Genomic DNA, 16,228 nt, shown 5'->3' with positions numbered 1-16,228 from the left:
AAACACACTGAATAAAATGTCCAGCTTTAATCGGAAAAAACCGTCCTACTACTTTATTCGGTCTATTTCTAACGGATTTAAAATTATCCGATGAAGTAACGTATGCCTTTATCTGATGAAATGTAATTTCCGATAAAATGTGAATGGAAAATGAGTCGCCGTTTATTTGTTCGTTCGAATTTCATTGGATTAATATATAACCTCGATATAAAGGAATTATTCGCTCGTATGTGTACAAATAATAAAAGAAAAAATCAATAAACGAGCAAAACAAAAATTATTAATAATTAAATTAAAGGAGAAAATATATAGGAACGTTTCAACTACACCGAGTCTTTTTCAGCCATAACATATATCATTTAAATTAAAATACAAATAAATAAGACATATATCAAACTATAGAGAAAGCGTTGGGAGGTCACCAATAAAATTGACATGAAAACCACATCACGTTTTGAAAGCTATTGATTATATCTATCTGAAGTCAGGATAAAACGGAGATGTAATGAATGTAGTCGGACGAGGAATCAATTATGGCTGACTACATTACATTTCTGTTTTATCCTGACTTCAGATAGATATGTATATCAATAGCTTTCAAACCGTGATGTGGTTTCCATGTCAATTTTATTGGTGACTTCCCAGCGCTTTCTCTATACTTTTATATATCTTATTTCTTTGTATTTGTATTGTCTTATTTATTTGCATTTTAATTTAAATGGTGTTATGGCTGAAGAAGACTCGGTGTAGTTGAAACGCTTTTACACTATTGGAAAATTTGTGTTAAATATAACATAAATCACATGTCCAAAACGGTCCACTCAAATTTTTGTGTTAATTTAACATAATATGGATGTGTTAAGTGGTAACACTCAGTGGTAACTATGTTAAAATGGATATTATGTTAAAATATTTCAACAGAAATGAAATGTAATTCTGATCGTAATTTGAAGTTAATTATGTGTACAATTAACATAACTTTTATGTTGAAGTTGAGATTGTAAGATAAAATCAACACTCTATTTCTGTAAATTTTTATTCCTACTTTTTTTATAGAGTAAAATTAACATTCTTTTTCTGTAAATTTTAACACATTTAATAAATACGTTCAAATTGTGTTATTTTAACATATTTTTTAAGTTATTTTAATTATTTTACATTTTGAATTTGTAAAATTCAATTAACATAGCAGGCATATGTTAAATCTACACACGTATGTGTTGATTATTTAACACAAAAATTTTAACAAGAACTTTTTTTAACACACAGGACCTCTGTTTTCAACAGTGTATGTATTTTCTTTTTTTATTTATTAATAATTTGTGTTTTGCTCAATTATTAGCTTTTTCCTTTTTATTAATATATAACCTGTTCGGAAATTGATTTTATAAAAAAACGAGCTTTTTTATCCGACTAAGCTTAACATCCAATGTAATATATTACATCCAATAAAAAAAATTTCCGACGAAATATATCTAAACTAATAAAATCGAGTGACATCCGATGAAAAGTTATCCGATGATGTCAGCGAGCTGAATCTTTATCCGATATTACATTTAACGTCCGATTAAATATCCTTTATCCAACATTGTATATAAATATTTACACAATAAAATATAATAACTTGCAGTTTATCTACTTGTTTCATTATTAAGAAATATACTTGTCCCATGAACTTACCCTGTGTACGTGTAATGACGTGTATGCACACACATAGAGAAAGAGGTTTCTTTAAATTTACATTCCTCTAAATTTGATTCTTAATTGTTTTTAACTTTAATTTGATTCATGAAATAAAATCTTGTGTCTAGGTAGCGCGTCCTCATTATTCTCATTAACTTTATTACATATTTAATTCTGAAATATATTTAATGTTGTATTTATATTGTGTTAATATACGAATCTCATATTAACATTGTATATCATTGTGTTGTTGTTGATAGTCAAGCAACGTCGGGCGCGGTAGTAATTGTAAGTTGGATGTGGGTGATCGGTTGGGAGAGCGGATAATCAGGCAAATATTTTTGAATCAAATGTTTTTTAATCGTAATTTTCTGACGTATATCATTAATCAGACAATAATTTGGTCCATTGGGTAATTTGATCACGGGTTCACAATTTGCAATACTCTTACCTATCCAGGTCGTTCAAGCAATGATATTATCCATCTTATTATGTATTGCGGACTGCTTCTTCTTCAATATCACGATACATCTCACTGGTCAACTTGAATTGCTTAAGAACAAATTCAAAACTTTTGCGAACGAACCGGACTCCAAGGCAAATTATCGAAAGAAATTTGTCGGTTTGATTAACATTGCAGGCACAGCTAATGGAAGCTAATGGAATTGTATGAAAATTTGGAAGATATAGCTTACACTTTCTTATATTATCTTAACTTGTGGTAACAACAATTATGCTTGCAATGATAGGTAATGTATATCGAATATTTATTTCGTATTTATTATATAATGCAATATGTTATATAAAATCCACACACACGACATATTTGTATGAAAATTGAGGAGACCATAAATATTATATTAGACGGAGCATAAGCTCAGCGGGGGAGACAGATTCACGGTAAGGGGAGCATACCTATACTTCGGCTATCAAAAGATAGAAGATATAGCGATACTTTCAGCGCTGATGTGAGCCAAACCGGTCGAAAGCAGTCGAAAACGACCAAAGTATAGGCCTGGATATTCCGACTCTTCCCTGCCAAATTTTAAGGCTCCCGCACAATAAAAAATATAAGGAACAAGGAATAAATATTAGCGATTAGAAATAAGAAATCAGGAATAAAGCTAGTGTAGCATTAATACACGGCTTCCGATAGGTTAAAAATCTATTGCCTGTGTTATTCCCTGTTTCTGTTGCCTGTGTTTTTCATAGTGCATCTAACTTTATTTCTGAATCCTGATTCCTTACTCCTAATCGCTAATATCTGTTACTTGTCCCTTATATTTTTTATTGTGCAGAGGCCTTTACACACCCCTCATCCATAGTAGCAGCTTATGCCATGCACGTTTACAATGTCTATGGAAGAGATTTATAATATATTTTATTAAAAATTTAAGTTTTCACACTCACACAGTTGACACGTTGAACACATTTGTACATATCTTAAAATAAAATGTCTGTTTTTAGGATTACGTTTAAATATATACCTAAACAAGAAAAATTATATTGAAGCAACAAAGAGTGTTCTTGTCTTGAACTACTTATTAATGCAATCATGGTGGTGAATACCTGCAAAAGGAAAGCGAAGGCATATTCCATGCGTTATATACAACTTCCTGGTTTAGGCTTTCTTTAACGTTGATGAAGAATTTGCATTTCGCGATAATGAGATCGAGTATTCCGTTTCGCTTAACCGGTGGAAAATTTTTCTTTGTTAATCGCGAGACAATGATGTACATCTTCAAGACATCGGCCTCGTATATTTCAGTTTTACGAATAGCGATAAGACAGTCATGTAATCAGTAGCATTCATGTGTGCGTATATGCGTCGTGTGTATGTGCGTACGTATATGGCGAGATTAAAAAATCTCCAGAGATCTTATGACAACTGATACTATGTGCAAATATGGATTAAAAATATTTTGCGACTATTCACTTTGGCTTGCCGTAAAGAAAAATGATGCCATTTATTTGATTAAACTGAATCGTTCACAACGTTTATGTCGCATATCAATCGAGAAAAAAACGGGATTTTGCGGGATTTAATTTTGGAATTTAATATATTTGCAATTTACATTAAGATACATTGTTTAACCCTTTTAGTACTATGGACATGTAATGTTGTAAACACATCTAGCAAATAACACACTGAGGGTTATGGGCGAGTTTGTGCATTCGCTGAATCGGAACGCTATAGACATACCTATATTTTTATGTGAAGTCAGTTAAAATTTTAAATAAAACAAAAGCTTATAGCGCTAACACGTGCTACAGTTATGATATTTCGCGCACGCACGATCCATTCATCAAAAGTATTTAGCATTGAAAGAGTTAATTATAAGGAACGATTAATGCACCATAAAATGTTCGTCATAAATTCTGGCCTCGACTTTACATTATTATGTTTTTCTTTATATTGAAGACATATAATTTATCAAATGTAAGTTTTAAAATTATATGTACATTATTTATTTCAGTTAGTCTTATATTGCCGATTTTTCTTCACACTGGTTTTTTTATTTTTACGACCATTTATTATATCTAATGTTTCCCCTGCTTTGTTGCAGCCTTCTCTTATATAGATTATATTTCAGTTTCTCACTGTTTTAGAAGATATTACCAAAAAAATTCAGAGACATAAGAAACGCTTCCTAATAAATTATTATTAACAATGTATTATAAAAAATGTTTTGTTATTATTGTTTAGAAAGATTAGTTTATTGCGTAAAAATGTTATATTCAAATATTACATTTTTTCTACAGTCTCTTCTATTACGTTTTATCTCCATACATAACATTCTTCTATTTTATATATCTTATTAAATATCTTCCTACCGGGGAAATAATATATAAATCGTTTCTCTTTACAGAATGCTAGGGCAACAATTTAAGAAAACGTTTCATTGTTGCAGCTGTAGATTTTTTATTTATCAACAGATACACTAAGCAAGAAACACCAAGAAACATTTTAACTACATTACAGCAACGTTTTAACATTAATGCAATGTAGTTGAAATGTTTCTTGACGTTTCTTGCTTACTGGGACCCTAAGCAACCGTAAATCTATCATTTCCAAGACGAAGTAAGTATTATCGAGGACAATGTCGCATCGCGTATAACCATATTATTTGTATAAATACATATATGGAAACGTAGGGTATACTTGCGTTCTTAAAGGAAACGGTAAGAACTGAAGGCATGAATAATAAATCAGAAAGAAATCCAGGAAACTCAATTGTGCGAGGGGTTGTCGCAACGAAACAAATGCGGGTTATACTTATCGAGTATCATATACTATATGCAGTTATCGTGGTAAAACAGACTACGCTACTTCGCTTTTGAAAAGAAGCGCGGAACTGAAGAGAAACTCGATAATTGTTACAATGTAATATAATTGTAACTGTCATCGGATGAAATAAGTCAGAAGAAATAGCTGCGATCTGAAGTTTTAAAGTTTGAGAATGAGATCGGCTGTGAAATGAAATGCTGAAACTGCATACGTTTTAACGCTTTATAAATATTTTCTCGGAATACTTGGACTTTGAGTACTAGATAAGGAAAATATATTTTCAAGAATTAGATGGCTTATGTCGACAATAATAGAAGTAAGTTATACTTTCAGACATTATTAGAGTAATTTACATAGAATTATTTTTTAATAATTTTATTTTGTTTTCTTGTATGCGTATAACGTTTATCGTATAATTTGGAATAATAAATTTTATCCTTATCGCACATTGTGTTTAATTTCAATAATGTCTTATCACATCAATTAAGCTAAAACATTTTATAAATATTAAGTTACATGGAAAAAACTGTTTTGCTAAAATATCTTAAAATTTAGGTAAATACAGATCCAGAAATAATTTTGTTGGAGCATCAAAATAATTATGTAAGTTGTTCAAGCTAATTACTAGAATGTTAAAACTTTTTGACATTCTAGTACCACGCTTGAGCGTCTTACATAATTAATTTATTAACTAAATTTTTAAATACTTTAACAAAGCCGTTCTTTCCATGTATATATGTACATGTACTTGACGCGAGACGCTCCCGTGTCTCTTGATAAAATATAGTTTAATAAAAATGAAGTATTTTTACATAGAACACTCTCTCTCTCTCTCTCTCTCTCTCTCTCTCTCTCTCTCTGTCTCAATATCTTTGTTTTATTGTCAACTAGCTGAGTGCAACGATCAGCTTGTCATTGAAAGTTATCCGTCATTGTCGTGGTCATGAGGACGCATTGAATGCTTTTCTATCGATGTCCACATCAGTAACTAGTATAGCAAAACTAATCTTGCATCGTGTGAATTAGAGACACAAATTAATTTTAGTGGAATCTATTATTTATCAATGATTGGACTTTCGTGGAAAATCCTTATTCGCGCGATATTATGCTGAAATACGCGCGCATTGGTAGACTGGGTTCCGTGGTATTCTTTTACTTTGGATGTGCTTCTTGCATGTTTCTCTTCTCGCCCTTTATATTCGCCAATTTTAATCTGTTCTGGACCTCTGAAGAATAGATTTACAATCAAACAAGCGAAAGAAGATTGCTTTTAGCAGTTTATTGCGTCTTTGGGAGTTATACAGTTTTTGTTTACTGCTTTATTGAAGTGCTGCAGACATTACAAATCCTTGTCAACTGTATCTCGCAATTTGGAAACGATGGATTCTTTTTCAATCTCACGATGCACGTGTGCGGACAGTTCGAAGTTCTCAGGGTTCTCTCGAATGGATAGCAAGGAATTGCATAGTCGCAACAGGCTTGGTGTCTTGTTGAAGAGACATCATCGCCTCATATATTTGGCGCATCATTTGCAAAAAGCATTCAGTTTTGTCATCTTATCACAACTTCTAATGAGTGTTATTCTATTATGCGTCGAAGGTACATTTTATTTCAAATAAGTTGCAATCCAATTTACATTTTTATAAAAGTCTTGAAACAGAGTAATATAATATTGCTACATTATGTAGTATAATAATTTCCATGACATTTAAAAGATAAAGATATAAAGCAAACGTATCCTTAACACCTTCGCTTTTGGTATAGAATTAAGTAAAAAAAGTATAAAATTTATCAAAAATTTGCACAAGAAATGTTTTAAACTTATCGATAATTATGTTCGTTATTGTATGTATTTCAGGCTTTCAATTAATCCTGCTCATACTTTCGATGCACAATACATACGCTGCCATGAAACATCTTCTTTTCATCGCCGTTCTGCTGATACAACTTTTTCTCTACTGTTTCGCCGGACAGACGTTGGAATTCCAATCACAAAGATTAGCTTCGGCGATTTACAACTCATCGTGGTATAGTTTTGACGTGAGCGTGATCAAGAGTTTACCATTGATGATCCTTCGAGCAGCTCATCCTCATCAGTTGTCCGCAGGAAAATTTCTAGCAATAAATTTCAGGAGTTTTAAGGAAATTCTGAAGGCTTCCGCCTCATATTTATCTGTATTAAGAATAATGCTAGAAACGTGATCGGGAATTCTTTCAGGAAAGAAGATATTTTTATTTTTTATTGCGGATTTTACTTTAACATTAAGTATATTAATAAGGAAAATAATGTCAGTATGGTACATTTATAATTGCATAACATCTTGAGATATTTTAAAAGATCATAATTATTGGTAATAATACAGTAATTCTATAGAATTTATTTATTCCGTCAACATGCCTGTTCCGAGGGATTTTATATTCCATATATAAATTAATTTTTCTTATGCAATTACTTATGAGGTTTATAATCTTAATGGCAGCATGCTCAAGTGATAGCTTCTTCTTTGTTATTACTATATGCACGCCTTTACGGTCAACTAGAGTTCCTGAAGATTCGAATGTTGTTGAACTCATTGGAAGAAAAGCTGACGAGAAGAATAATTATCGCAGCATATTGGGTTTTTAAATCAGAAGGCATTACAAACTAATAATACTGGCTAAGAATATTGAAGACACTTTTAATCAACCATACACATCATACTATTCAACCAAAATAATATTGAACTAAAATAAAATGTGAAACAATCGCTTACATAGTGAACGAAATATATACGGCTCTATCTAACAGTTTGCGCAATATAAAAAGTAGTTGGTCGGTGAAAGACGACTTAGGAGAAGTAGTCATGTAAATTCGTGTACAATAACGTAAAATTTGCGTGAAAGCATAATTCTCTACGTTTTATTATGATGTGTTAGGAGCATAGAGGCAGGCTGATAAACGGGTATACGTCTCCAGCTGAATAAAAAATGATTCGGAATAGAGGCATTACGTCTATAATGTACCAAGAGCATCATCAGTCATTGGCATCAGTTACAGTTATTACCTCGATTCAATGGCGAATGAACGATGGAAAGACGATGTCTCATACGCGATGATCCCTTTCAAATTTATTGCTAACGTGGCCCATCGGCGTTTGGCCACTTCAAGTTTATAACATCTATTCGCTATTACGATGCATCTTTGCTACCTGTTGCGTGGTACGCATCTTTTTCGATGTCAGTGATCCTCGTTGCGTAATAGCCCGAAGACATAAGTAAAACGTCTCCCACCGCGCTCCCCATCGCATTATTCTGAAAAACAAAACTTCGCAATGGCAACATCGAGTGTTTAAATTTCTGGACAGTAAATGTCCCATTATTGACAACGTAGGCAGTGAAATATTTCTTTCTAGGGATAATAAAACATTGAGTGGATCGTAAATGAGCACGATCGTAAGCCGTGGAAATTTTGGCTAACAAAAACTGTGCTTCTTAAAATCTTCATGTCTGTTTGTTGTTCATTCATACTTAAATATAACATAATTCGCTCATTCTAGATGTATATCATATCACTTATTTTATAATTCGTCCGAGAGAAACGAACTAGATGAATGATATGATTCAGAATGGCAAGCAAATTCTCATTAATATTAAGTTTTGCTAGACTCTGTTTTACACTTTAGCTCGAAAAAATTAATGCTACGTACAATTTTTATCATTTATTATTTTAATTCGTTATTTTTAATCTCGTTATTTTGAGAAATATGTAGTTAAATTTTTAAATATATAATTATGTACTTTCTATATTTTAAAATCAGGCTGGTTTATTTTAGCATCTTTTTAATAAAACTCATTAAAGTATTTGTGTAATACTTCTATGTACAATTATACATAGAATCGTGACAAATCTTTTTTAGACACACAAAATTTTACATTAAAAAGATATAATTTACACATACCAACAGAGTCTAATGGTGATATTGCCTTCCATCGAACTCTATATGGGCTGCACTGATGCCGAGCAGAACATAGACAGCCTTATGTTAATCTGTTGCGGAATTCTTGGTATGCTGAAGAAAGACAGTATGGTTTCGCATTTACGCAAGGAATTTGACTATAAACAATTACAGCTCTGCTGTGGATGATTATCTGATAATTGAAAATGCAAAACAGCGGGCCATTATGCGAAAACATATGCTTCTAGAGGAAGAATTCTCTGCTGTTTCATGCTGTGTTTCTCTTACTTTAGTTGTATAATATATGCGCTAATTCCTCTTCTGGGTGATAATGTAAATAATAAAATAAATTTAACAAATAAAGACGCTGTATTAGACTATCCAGTACCATCAAGATGTGCCTTGGAGTACTTACAATACTCCAACAAGCGTGTATAGGCTCTTATGTCTCATCGAGGCTAAAAATACTATATTATATCTATTAACAATTATTTTGTTTAAATAAAAAATAAATTTGCATGTTGTAAGAAAATTGATGCATTAATAGCTTTTTGAATCGTATATTAGTATGATGCTCTATATTAGGTTTTCAATTTTTTTTTTATTAAAAAGGCCATATATTAAAATTTTTGTAATGTTTGGAAGACCGGATAAGTTTTATTTTTGTAAAAATTATATAAAAATAATATATATTTTTTTAAATTTCTTTATATTATTATAACATATATATATATGGGGATTTAATCAAATATTTTAATATAATATAGTTTGAAGAGAACCAGTCACGGAGAATAAAATGTATTAATTTAAGGCTTCGGACTTATTGTATTCTGACACATTCACGACATGGTTATGATAATGAAGAGCATTGTGATAATGATCGTTATGTTGCTGCAATGCTTCCTGTACTCGTACGTGGGCGATAATTTGAGGGATCAAAGCGAAGTCTTGTCATTCGCGCTTTATGACAGCAACTGGTACGATTTTTCACCCAATGATATATCAAACTTAGCGTTTATTATGATAAAAACGAATATACCCATTCGTTTGACCGCCGGAAAGTTTTTCTACGTTACACGTACTACCTTCACGGACATTCTGAGGACTGCAGTATCCTATTTATCCGCCTTACGTGTTATGATTGAAAAACAATAAACAAATAGATACTAAAAAATTTTTCATATTATATATTATATGTGACATATATTATTTAAGAAGACTATTTATAGCAATGCGAAATTTTTAGCCTAATTGAATAGTATATTCCATAATTCCAAATTATATTACATCAAAACATATTACTGTTAAAACTTTATTATTTTAAATTTTATTCATTATTAAGGAAATAAGATAATATCCTATAAATTCTTTTTAAAGTATATAGAAAAGTTTAATTGTAAAAGTTATGTAATAAGAATATTTCTGTCTGAAAAAAAAGTCTACTCATCCCCGTGCTACATATATTTTTATATTTGGACAAATTAAATCTACAACATTCACAGTTAAAATAAAATAAAAGAGTCAAGACAAAATAAAATATAATATTATCAGTAGAATATACGGTAGTATGAACGGATCATGTAAAGTTCTCTTCTTGCCAGTTCATGTACGATAATGTGAAGCGATTGTTCGATAAACGACAGCTTAAGAAATATAATCACAATGTGTGTAAGACCGTGGTCACAATAAATTCTTATTGAGGCTATACATTATGTATTCTTATTGAAGAATAATTTTGTGTAACAATATAGTTCTATGTATTCTGCGATAATGCGTTAAGAGCATAAAAGCAGATTGATATAAGTTTCAAGATGAATAAATAATGGGCCGGAACGCAGACGTCGGCGTCGTATCGAGCATATGTCACATTATTGGTTATTGTTAGCAGTTACAGTCATTACCTTAGTCCGATGGCAAGTGAACGATGGAAAGACGATATCGCATACGCGATAACCCCTTTCGAATTGATGGCTTGGTCCATCGGTGTTTGGCCACTTTAAGTTCACAATGTTTTTTCGCTAATACCATATACCTTTGACATCTGTTGCGCGGTATGCACCTTCTGAGTTCAGCCTCGACGATGAGTGACGCATGATCTTTCGAGATCAACGTAAATTGATATCTGTTTGATGCTATATCACGTGAAATCGTGTCAACAGAATCTCATGTTCATCGTACCTTCTATCGAATTTTACTTGGGCTGCACTGACGCGGAGACGAACGTAGACTGCCTCATGTTAATCTGTTGCGGGATACTTGGTATGCTGAAGACAGTATGGTTTCGCATTTACGCAAGAAATTTGGCTAACAATTATAGCTCTGTCGTGAAGGATTATTTGACAATTGAAAACACAATGGAACGTGCCATCATGCGAAAACATACTTTATTTATGGGAAGGATTCTCTGCTGTTTAATTTTAGGCTTCGCTTACTTTAGTTGTGTGATGTACGGGCTAATTGCTATTCTGGATGAAAATATAAGCACGTCAATATAACGAATGAGGGTACCATGCTGGAGTATCCAATACCATCAAAATGCGTTATGAAGTACTTGAATGCTCTAGTGAGCATACATAAAGTCTTCTGTTTTATCGATACTACTGCATTAATACTAGCGACTACTGCTAATCTTTTGGTATTGTCAGCTTGTTATTTGACTTTTTTTGTCTTATCATTTTTTATTGCTAAAGCAATTTTATTTCAAAATACACCGCACATATAGAAATATATTCCGTGCATAAAAAAGTCTTATTATCTTTATTAATGCAAATAATTTATGATCTGCCGATTATGGACAATATTGTTAAAACTCGGCAGTTTTGCTGCAAATATAAAATTATAAGATGTACGGGTAATTACCGTGCCATTTATTTACCGTAGATAGAGCAAGTTGATTTGAATAGAAAAGTCCTTAACTGTTTAACGAGTTTCTTAAAAATTAATGAAGAATATTAATTAATAAAGATCTGCTAATCAGTATGTGCATCAGCGTAATTCGATGAGAAAAAACAGCCCAGCGTCATACAGTTGCGGTTGTTACAATACGCGACAAAGTTTTGAAAGAAACATGCGTCTAGCAACAACAAATAACACTGGGCTGGAATTCCGTAAAGTGCATATGCGCACATTTTCTATATAGTAAACGTTATACATATACGTATGCTACAGATAAATGCGCGCATATGCGCTTTACGGAGCTCAGGGCTGAATCGCGCGAATGCACGCTTAATCACAAACTTTTATTAACTAATTTCTCACTAATTTTTTAGAAATTTGCAAAGCAATAAAAAAACTTTTCTATTCAGTTTAATCAGCTCTACCTGCTCAGAAGAAGTGGCACGGTAATTACTAGACATTTTATATATATGTATAAGTGTGTGTAAAATATATAACAAAAAAATATACATATATCTTTCATCGTTTTTCAATTACAATATTATTCGGTGTGTGTGTGTGTGTGTGTGTGTGTGTGTGTGTGTGTGTGTATATGTATATATAATATTATATATATAATACATTAATTGTATATATTAATTATATATATATATATATATATATATATATATATATATATATATATATATATTAATTAAAAAAGCAGAATTATACTATAGATATTAATATTTCTGACGATTGATATTCTGACAAAGAAAAAGATTTCTTTTTGACAAACACATTGACAAGACATAAGTTAACGGTAAGATAATAATTAAATGATATAAAAATGTGTGATAAACAAACAATGCATAAAGATACTTACCGGTTTATGATTCGCACAGATAAAAATTTATGTATATACAAATATTTGTAAACATGTAAAACACACACACATCAGTAATGTTTTGTCCAGTTTTATATAATGAATTAAATTTATTTAAAAATAAACGAAATTAGTATCTTTATATCGGTAATCCTTACTGGCAATTCATTTTTTATTTATTTACATATATTCGATTTGTCTCATAAATTAGATTTATAAACTAAATCAGTAAAATTAAAATTTATGATAAACTAAAAACTAAATTGTAGAAGTTTGTAACTTCTTATTTTAAACAGCAAATCTTTTATTTGAAGTATACAAAACCTCTTAAAACGATTAGTTTAACTTTCTACGCGTTAGAAATTTTAAATAAAATCGTGCAAAGTGAAAAAAGGGTGGAAGAAATATTAAGAGAAGATTAATACGAATTTAGACGAAATAGGGAAACGCGCGAAACCATTCTTTGCTTTACGAGTAGCAACAGAGAAAATAATGAAAAAAAACCGCCTATATAAAATTTGTGAATTTAGAAACAACTTTCGATAAACGTAAAATGGAAAAAGATGTTCGAAATATTTACAAATATTGAGATGAAATATATAGGGATAGAAAAGAGTGACACGCAATTTTTATAAATAGTAAATCATTTTTAGAACTGTGAGATATATATTGTAATGATACTACATAAGTTAAATACTGGAATATATTTATTTGTTTAAACTAACGTAAAAAGTGAAACGTAACTCGCGAGCATGACAGATGTCAAATGTCAGATGATCGAGCTACAGCAACGCTACCACGTCGATGGACTAAAGGGTGCGGTCACATGGACTGATATTTTCCACGTAACGCGTAACCAATCAAAAGCGCGAATATGCGTAACTGAAAATGCGAAACGCTCTCTCTTCTAATTGGTCACGCGGAAAATACATCTCTCTCTCTCTCTCTCTCTCTCTCTCTCTCTCTCTCTCTCTCTCTCTCTCTCTCTCTCTCTCTCTTTTCTTGACTGCCAAACTTACCGTATTCTCTATACACAATCACCTTCTTATCTTCAGGAACTTTTCACTACTCCTGATTTAGCTTTGAGGAGATCAGATCGTTTGGCCTCATCTTCGCAAACCTTTCACATTCCTCTCCATAGAACCGCTACCTATCGCAATTCTTTCCGATTCTCTGCAATGTACTTTTGGCACTCTCTTCCTGACAATATTAAATTTGCATCTCCTCTTAGCTCTTTTAAGAATCTTCTCCGTTCGTATTTATTTGCATTGGAGTCTGACTGACATTGTTTGCTTTCTATTCGCTGCTTACTGTTCGACACACTTGTGAGTCTCTGTCAACCGTTAGCTCTAAGATTAGTTTTATGATTTAGGTTTAAGCTCATTTGCGATACTTGTGTATGATTTTGTTATTATGCTCTGTTGAACTGTTAGCTTTAAGATTAGTATTAAGATTTTTAGTTTAAGTTTATCTGTGATACTTTTGTATACGATGATTGCGTTTCGCATTCTGTTTGTGCTTACTCCTACTTTGCCCTTTAGCTTACGCTTGGGCATAATAAATTAATCTAATCAATCAATCTCTCTCTCTCTCTCTCTCTCTCTCTTCTAATTGGTTACGCGGAAAATACATGCCATGTGACTTCAGCCTAACTCGTCTCGTGTATTGACATACAACCCGATAAATAAACCATATCCCTCTCTTTGACCTTTGTGAGAAGTTTTGCAAACGACAATTGAGGCGATTTCTGTACCACGTTAGACATTCTGTAAGTAGGTTAGTTACATACAACAAGGTATAATAATGGCATTGCCAGGAGACAGCGATGAGTGGCAATGGAATTATTTCCATCGATTAGGACTTTTTATTTGTTCGGCAAAATGCATGAAATGTGATGAAATAATTAAGGCAAGTCTAGAATGTAACTTAAAAAGAAAATTAAGAACACACTTAGGTAATAAACATGGAAAATATCCCGATAAATGGCATAGTGAACTATCTGAAGAGCTACAACAATATTACACGGGTTCAAATGAATGTAAAGCAACATGTAGGATATGCGGAAAAGTACTTTCTTATTTATCGAAATATGGGACTTTACACCAACATAAAAAAGAATGTCTTTTGATAAGAAACCAGAACACAATGCAGAGTCCGATAATACAGATCTCCAATAATCAAAATGAGTAAGTAAATATTATATTATTCGATTTTTATCGTTATTCTACGTATAAAATAACGCTTGTAACGTAACATAAAAAAGTATAGAAAAAAAACGTTAAAAAATGCTATTAATATAGTAATTTTACACATAAGTAGATCATCAATTTACAAACAAAAATATGGCAACAAAATTTGAAATAATTTTACAACATAGTTTTAAAGAAAATCACAAAAAAACAGTAAAATTATTGCTCGTGATCGGACTTTCGGCGCGTACGGTACAGAATTCTATAATTTTTCACAGATTTCACTTTATTAAGTCAAATTCAGAGCAAATTTACTCTCAGAAATTTTTTTGCCGAGGTTCTTTTTAAGAAAAAAAAGTAGTAAGTTATTTGCAGTCACTAAGTTTATGTCTTTTACATTCTATTAGACTTGCCGTAACTATTTATATTTATATACATTTTTTTGTCTTTGGATCTCTGGAGAGTTAATATCGGTGTTTTTAATATTTCCATGACTTTTGGTTAGATCGGTACCTCCAAAACATTCTTAAAAAATTTATAACAAAATTAATATACTTCAGGAAAGTCTTCACGAAAAAAAAAGTATTATAATGTTTAAAAATCGTTTCAACATCAGCTGCAAGAATAAGCGGAAAAAAATGGAAATCTTTATTTTAAAAAATTAAGTTTACCTTGAAATACTGTTCTGCCTTTGACCTAAGGTAAAATAAAGGTCACGATCAAACCCGATTAACATCAAATAACTTTTCTGTCTGAATATATTTTTAATTCGGCTTAACCTTGATAAAAGGGATGATAGATTAAAATGGGACACTTTGTATACGTACAAAAATTATAACATTAGTTTAATGTCAAACATTAATTGTTTGACATTAGTATTACAGAAAATCGAGTAAATTCTTAATCATCTATCGTTTTCTCAATTTTTCTTCTTCCCTCCCTCACTCTCATAAGTCTCATAACTTCACTCCATTACGGATCACATTAATAAGTACAAAATAGCATCAAATAATGCGTACAATTATAATAATTCAAATACGTTTTAATACAGGCCAAGCACTTCAAGTTCCACGGGTCACATTACGAATGCAGAACGCCAAAGTCGAAGTCCTGAAAGTCCACTTGAGTTGTCTGTTCAATCATTTGTACAAACTACAGAAGAAACAGGCGCACTTGATGAGTAGTTATTTGCTTTGCTTATTTTATACACTATATACTGACTTGTCGTAAGGATAATTTATAACTGCAATATTTTAAATAATTTTTCTAATTTTTCTATTTTTAATCACATCACAAAAACAATATTTTCAATAGTTTAGTAATGTAGGTACATAACTATAACTTTTAAATGCCATCTTTATTAATACATCTA

At 31.5% G+C, this 16,228-nt stretch overlaps 1 protein-coding gene and 2 pseudogenes across 1 annotated transcript; all 3 read left to right on the top strand.

Annotated features, from left to right (window-relative positions):
* Positions 1-2,082: 2,082 nt before the first annotated feature.
* On the top strand, positions 2,083-3,489 carry LOC139808139 (uncharacterized; annotated as a pseudogene).
* Positions 3,490-5,802: 2,313 nt separating this feature from the next.
* LOC139808359 (odorant receptor 22c-like) lies at positions 5,803-7,411 on the top strand. Its single transcript, XM_071770248.1, has 2 exons — positions 5,803-6,571; positions 6,831-7,411. The coding sequence occupies exons 1-2, from the start codon at positions 6,352-6,354 to the stop codon at positions 7,172-7,174; spliced, it is 564 nt and encodes a 187-aa protein (XP_071626349.1). The 5' UTR covers positions 5,803-6,351; the 3' UTR covers positions 7,175-7,411.
* Positions 7,412-8,080: 669 nt separating this feature from the next.
* On the top strand, positions 8,081-15,970 carry LOC139808138 (uncharacterized; annotated as a pseudogene).
* Positions 15,971-16,228: the final 258 nt, after the last annotated feature.

The sequence above is a fragment of the Temnothorax longispinosus genome, chromosome 2, assembly GCF_030848805.1.
Source record: "Temnothorax longispinosus isolate EJ_2023e chromosome 2, Tlon_JGU_v1, whole genome shotgun sequence".
In the NCBI taxonomy this organism is placed as follows: Eukaryota; Metazoa; Arthropoda; class Insecta; order Hymenoptera; family Formicidae; genus Temnothorax; species Temnothorax longispinosus.
This window is presented reverse-complemented; position numbering and strand designations above follow the sequence as displayed.

Excerpts from the sequence above, each read along its gene's own strand:
- LOC139808359 (XM_071770248.1), top strand. The coding sequence starts at position 6,352 with ATGGATTCTTTTTCAATCTCACGATGCACGTGTGCGGACAGTTCGAAG. Across the intron at positions 6,572-6,830 it reads TATTCTATTATGCGTCGAAG|GCTTTCAATTAATCCTGCTC; the intron begins GTACATTTTATT and ends TATGTATTTCAG.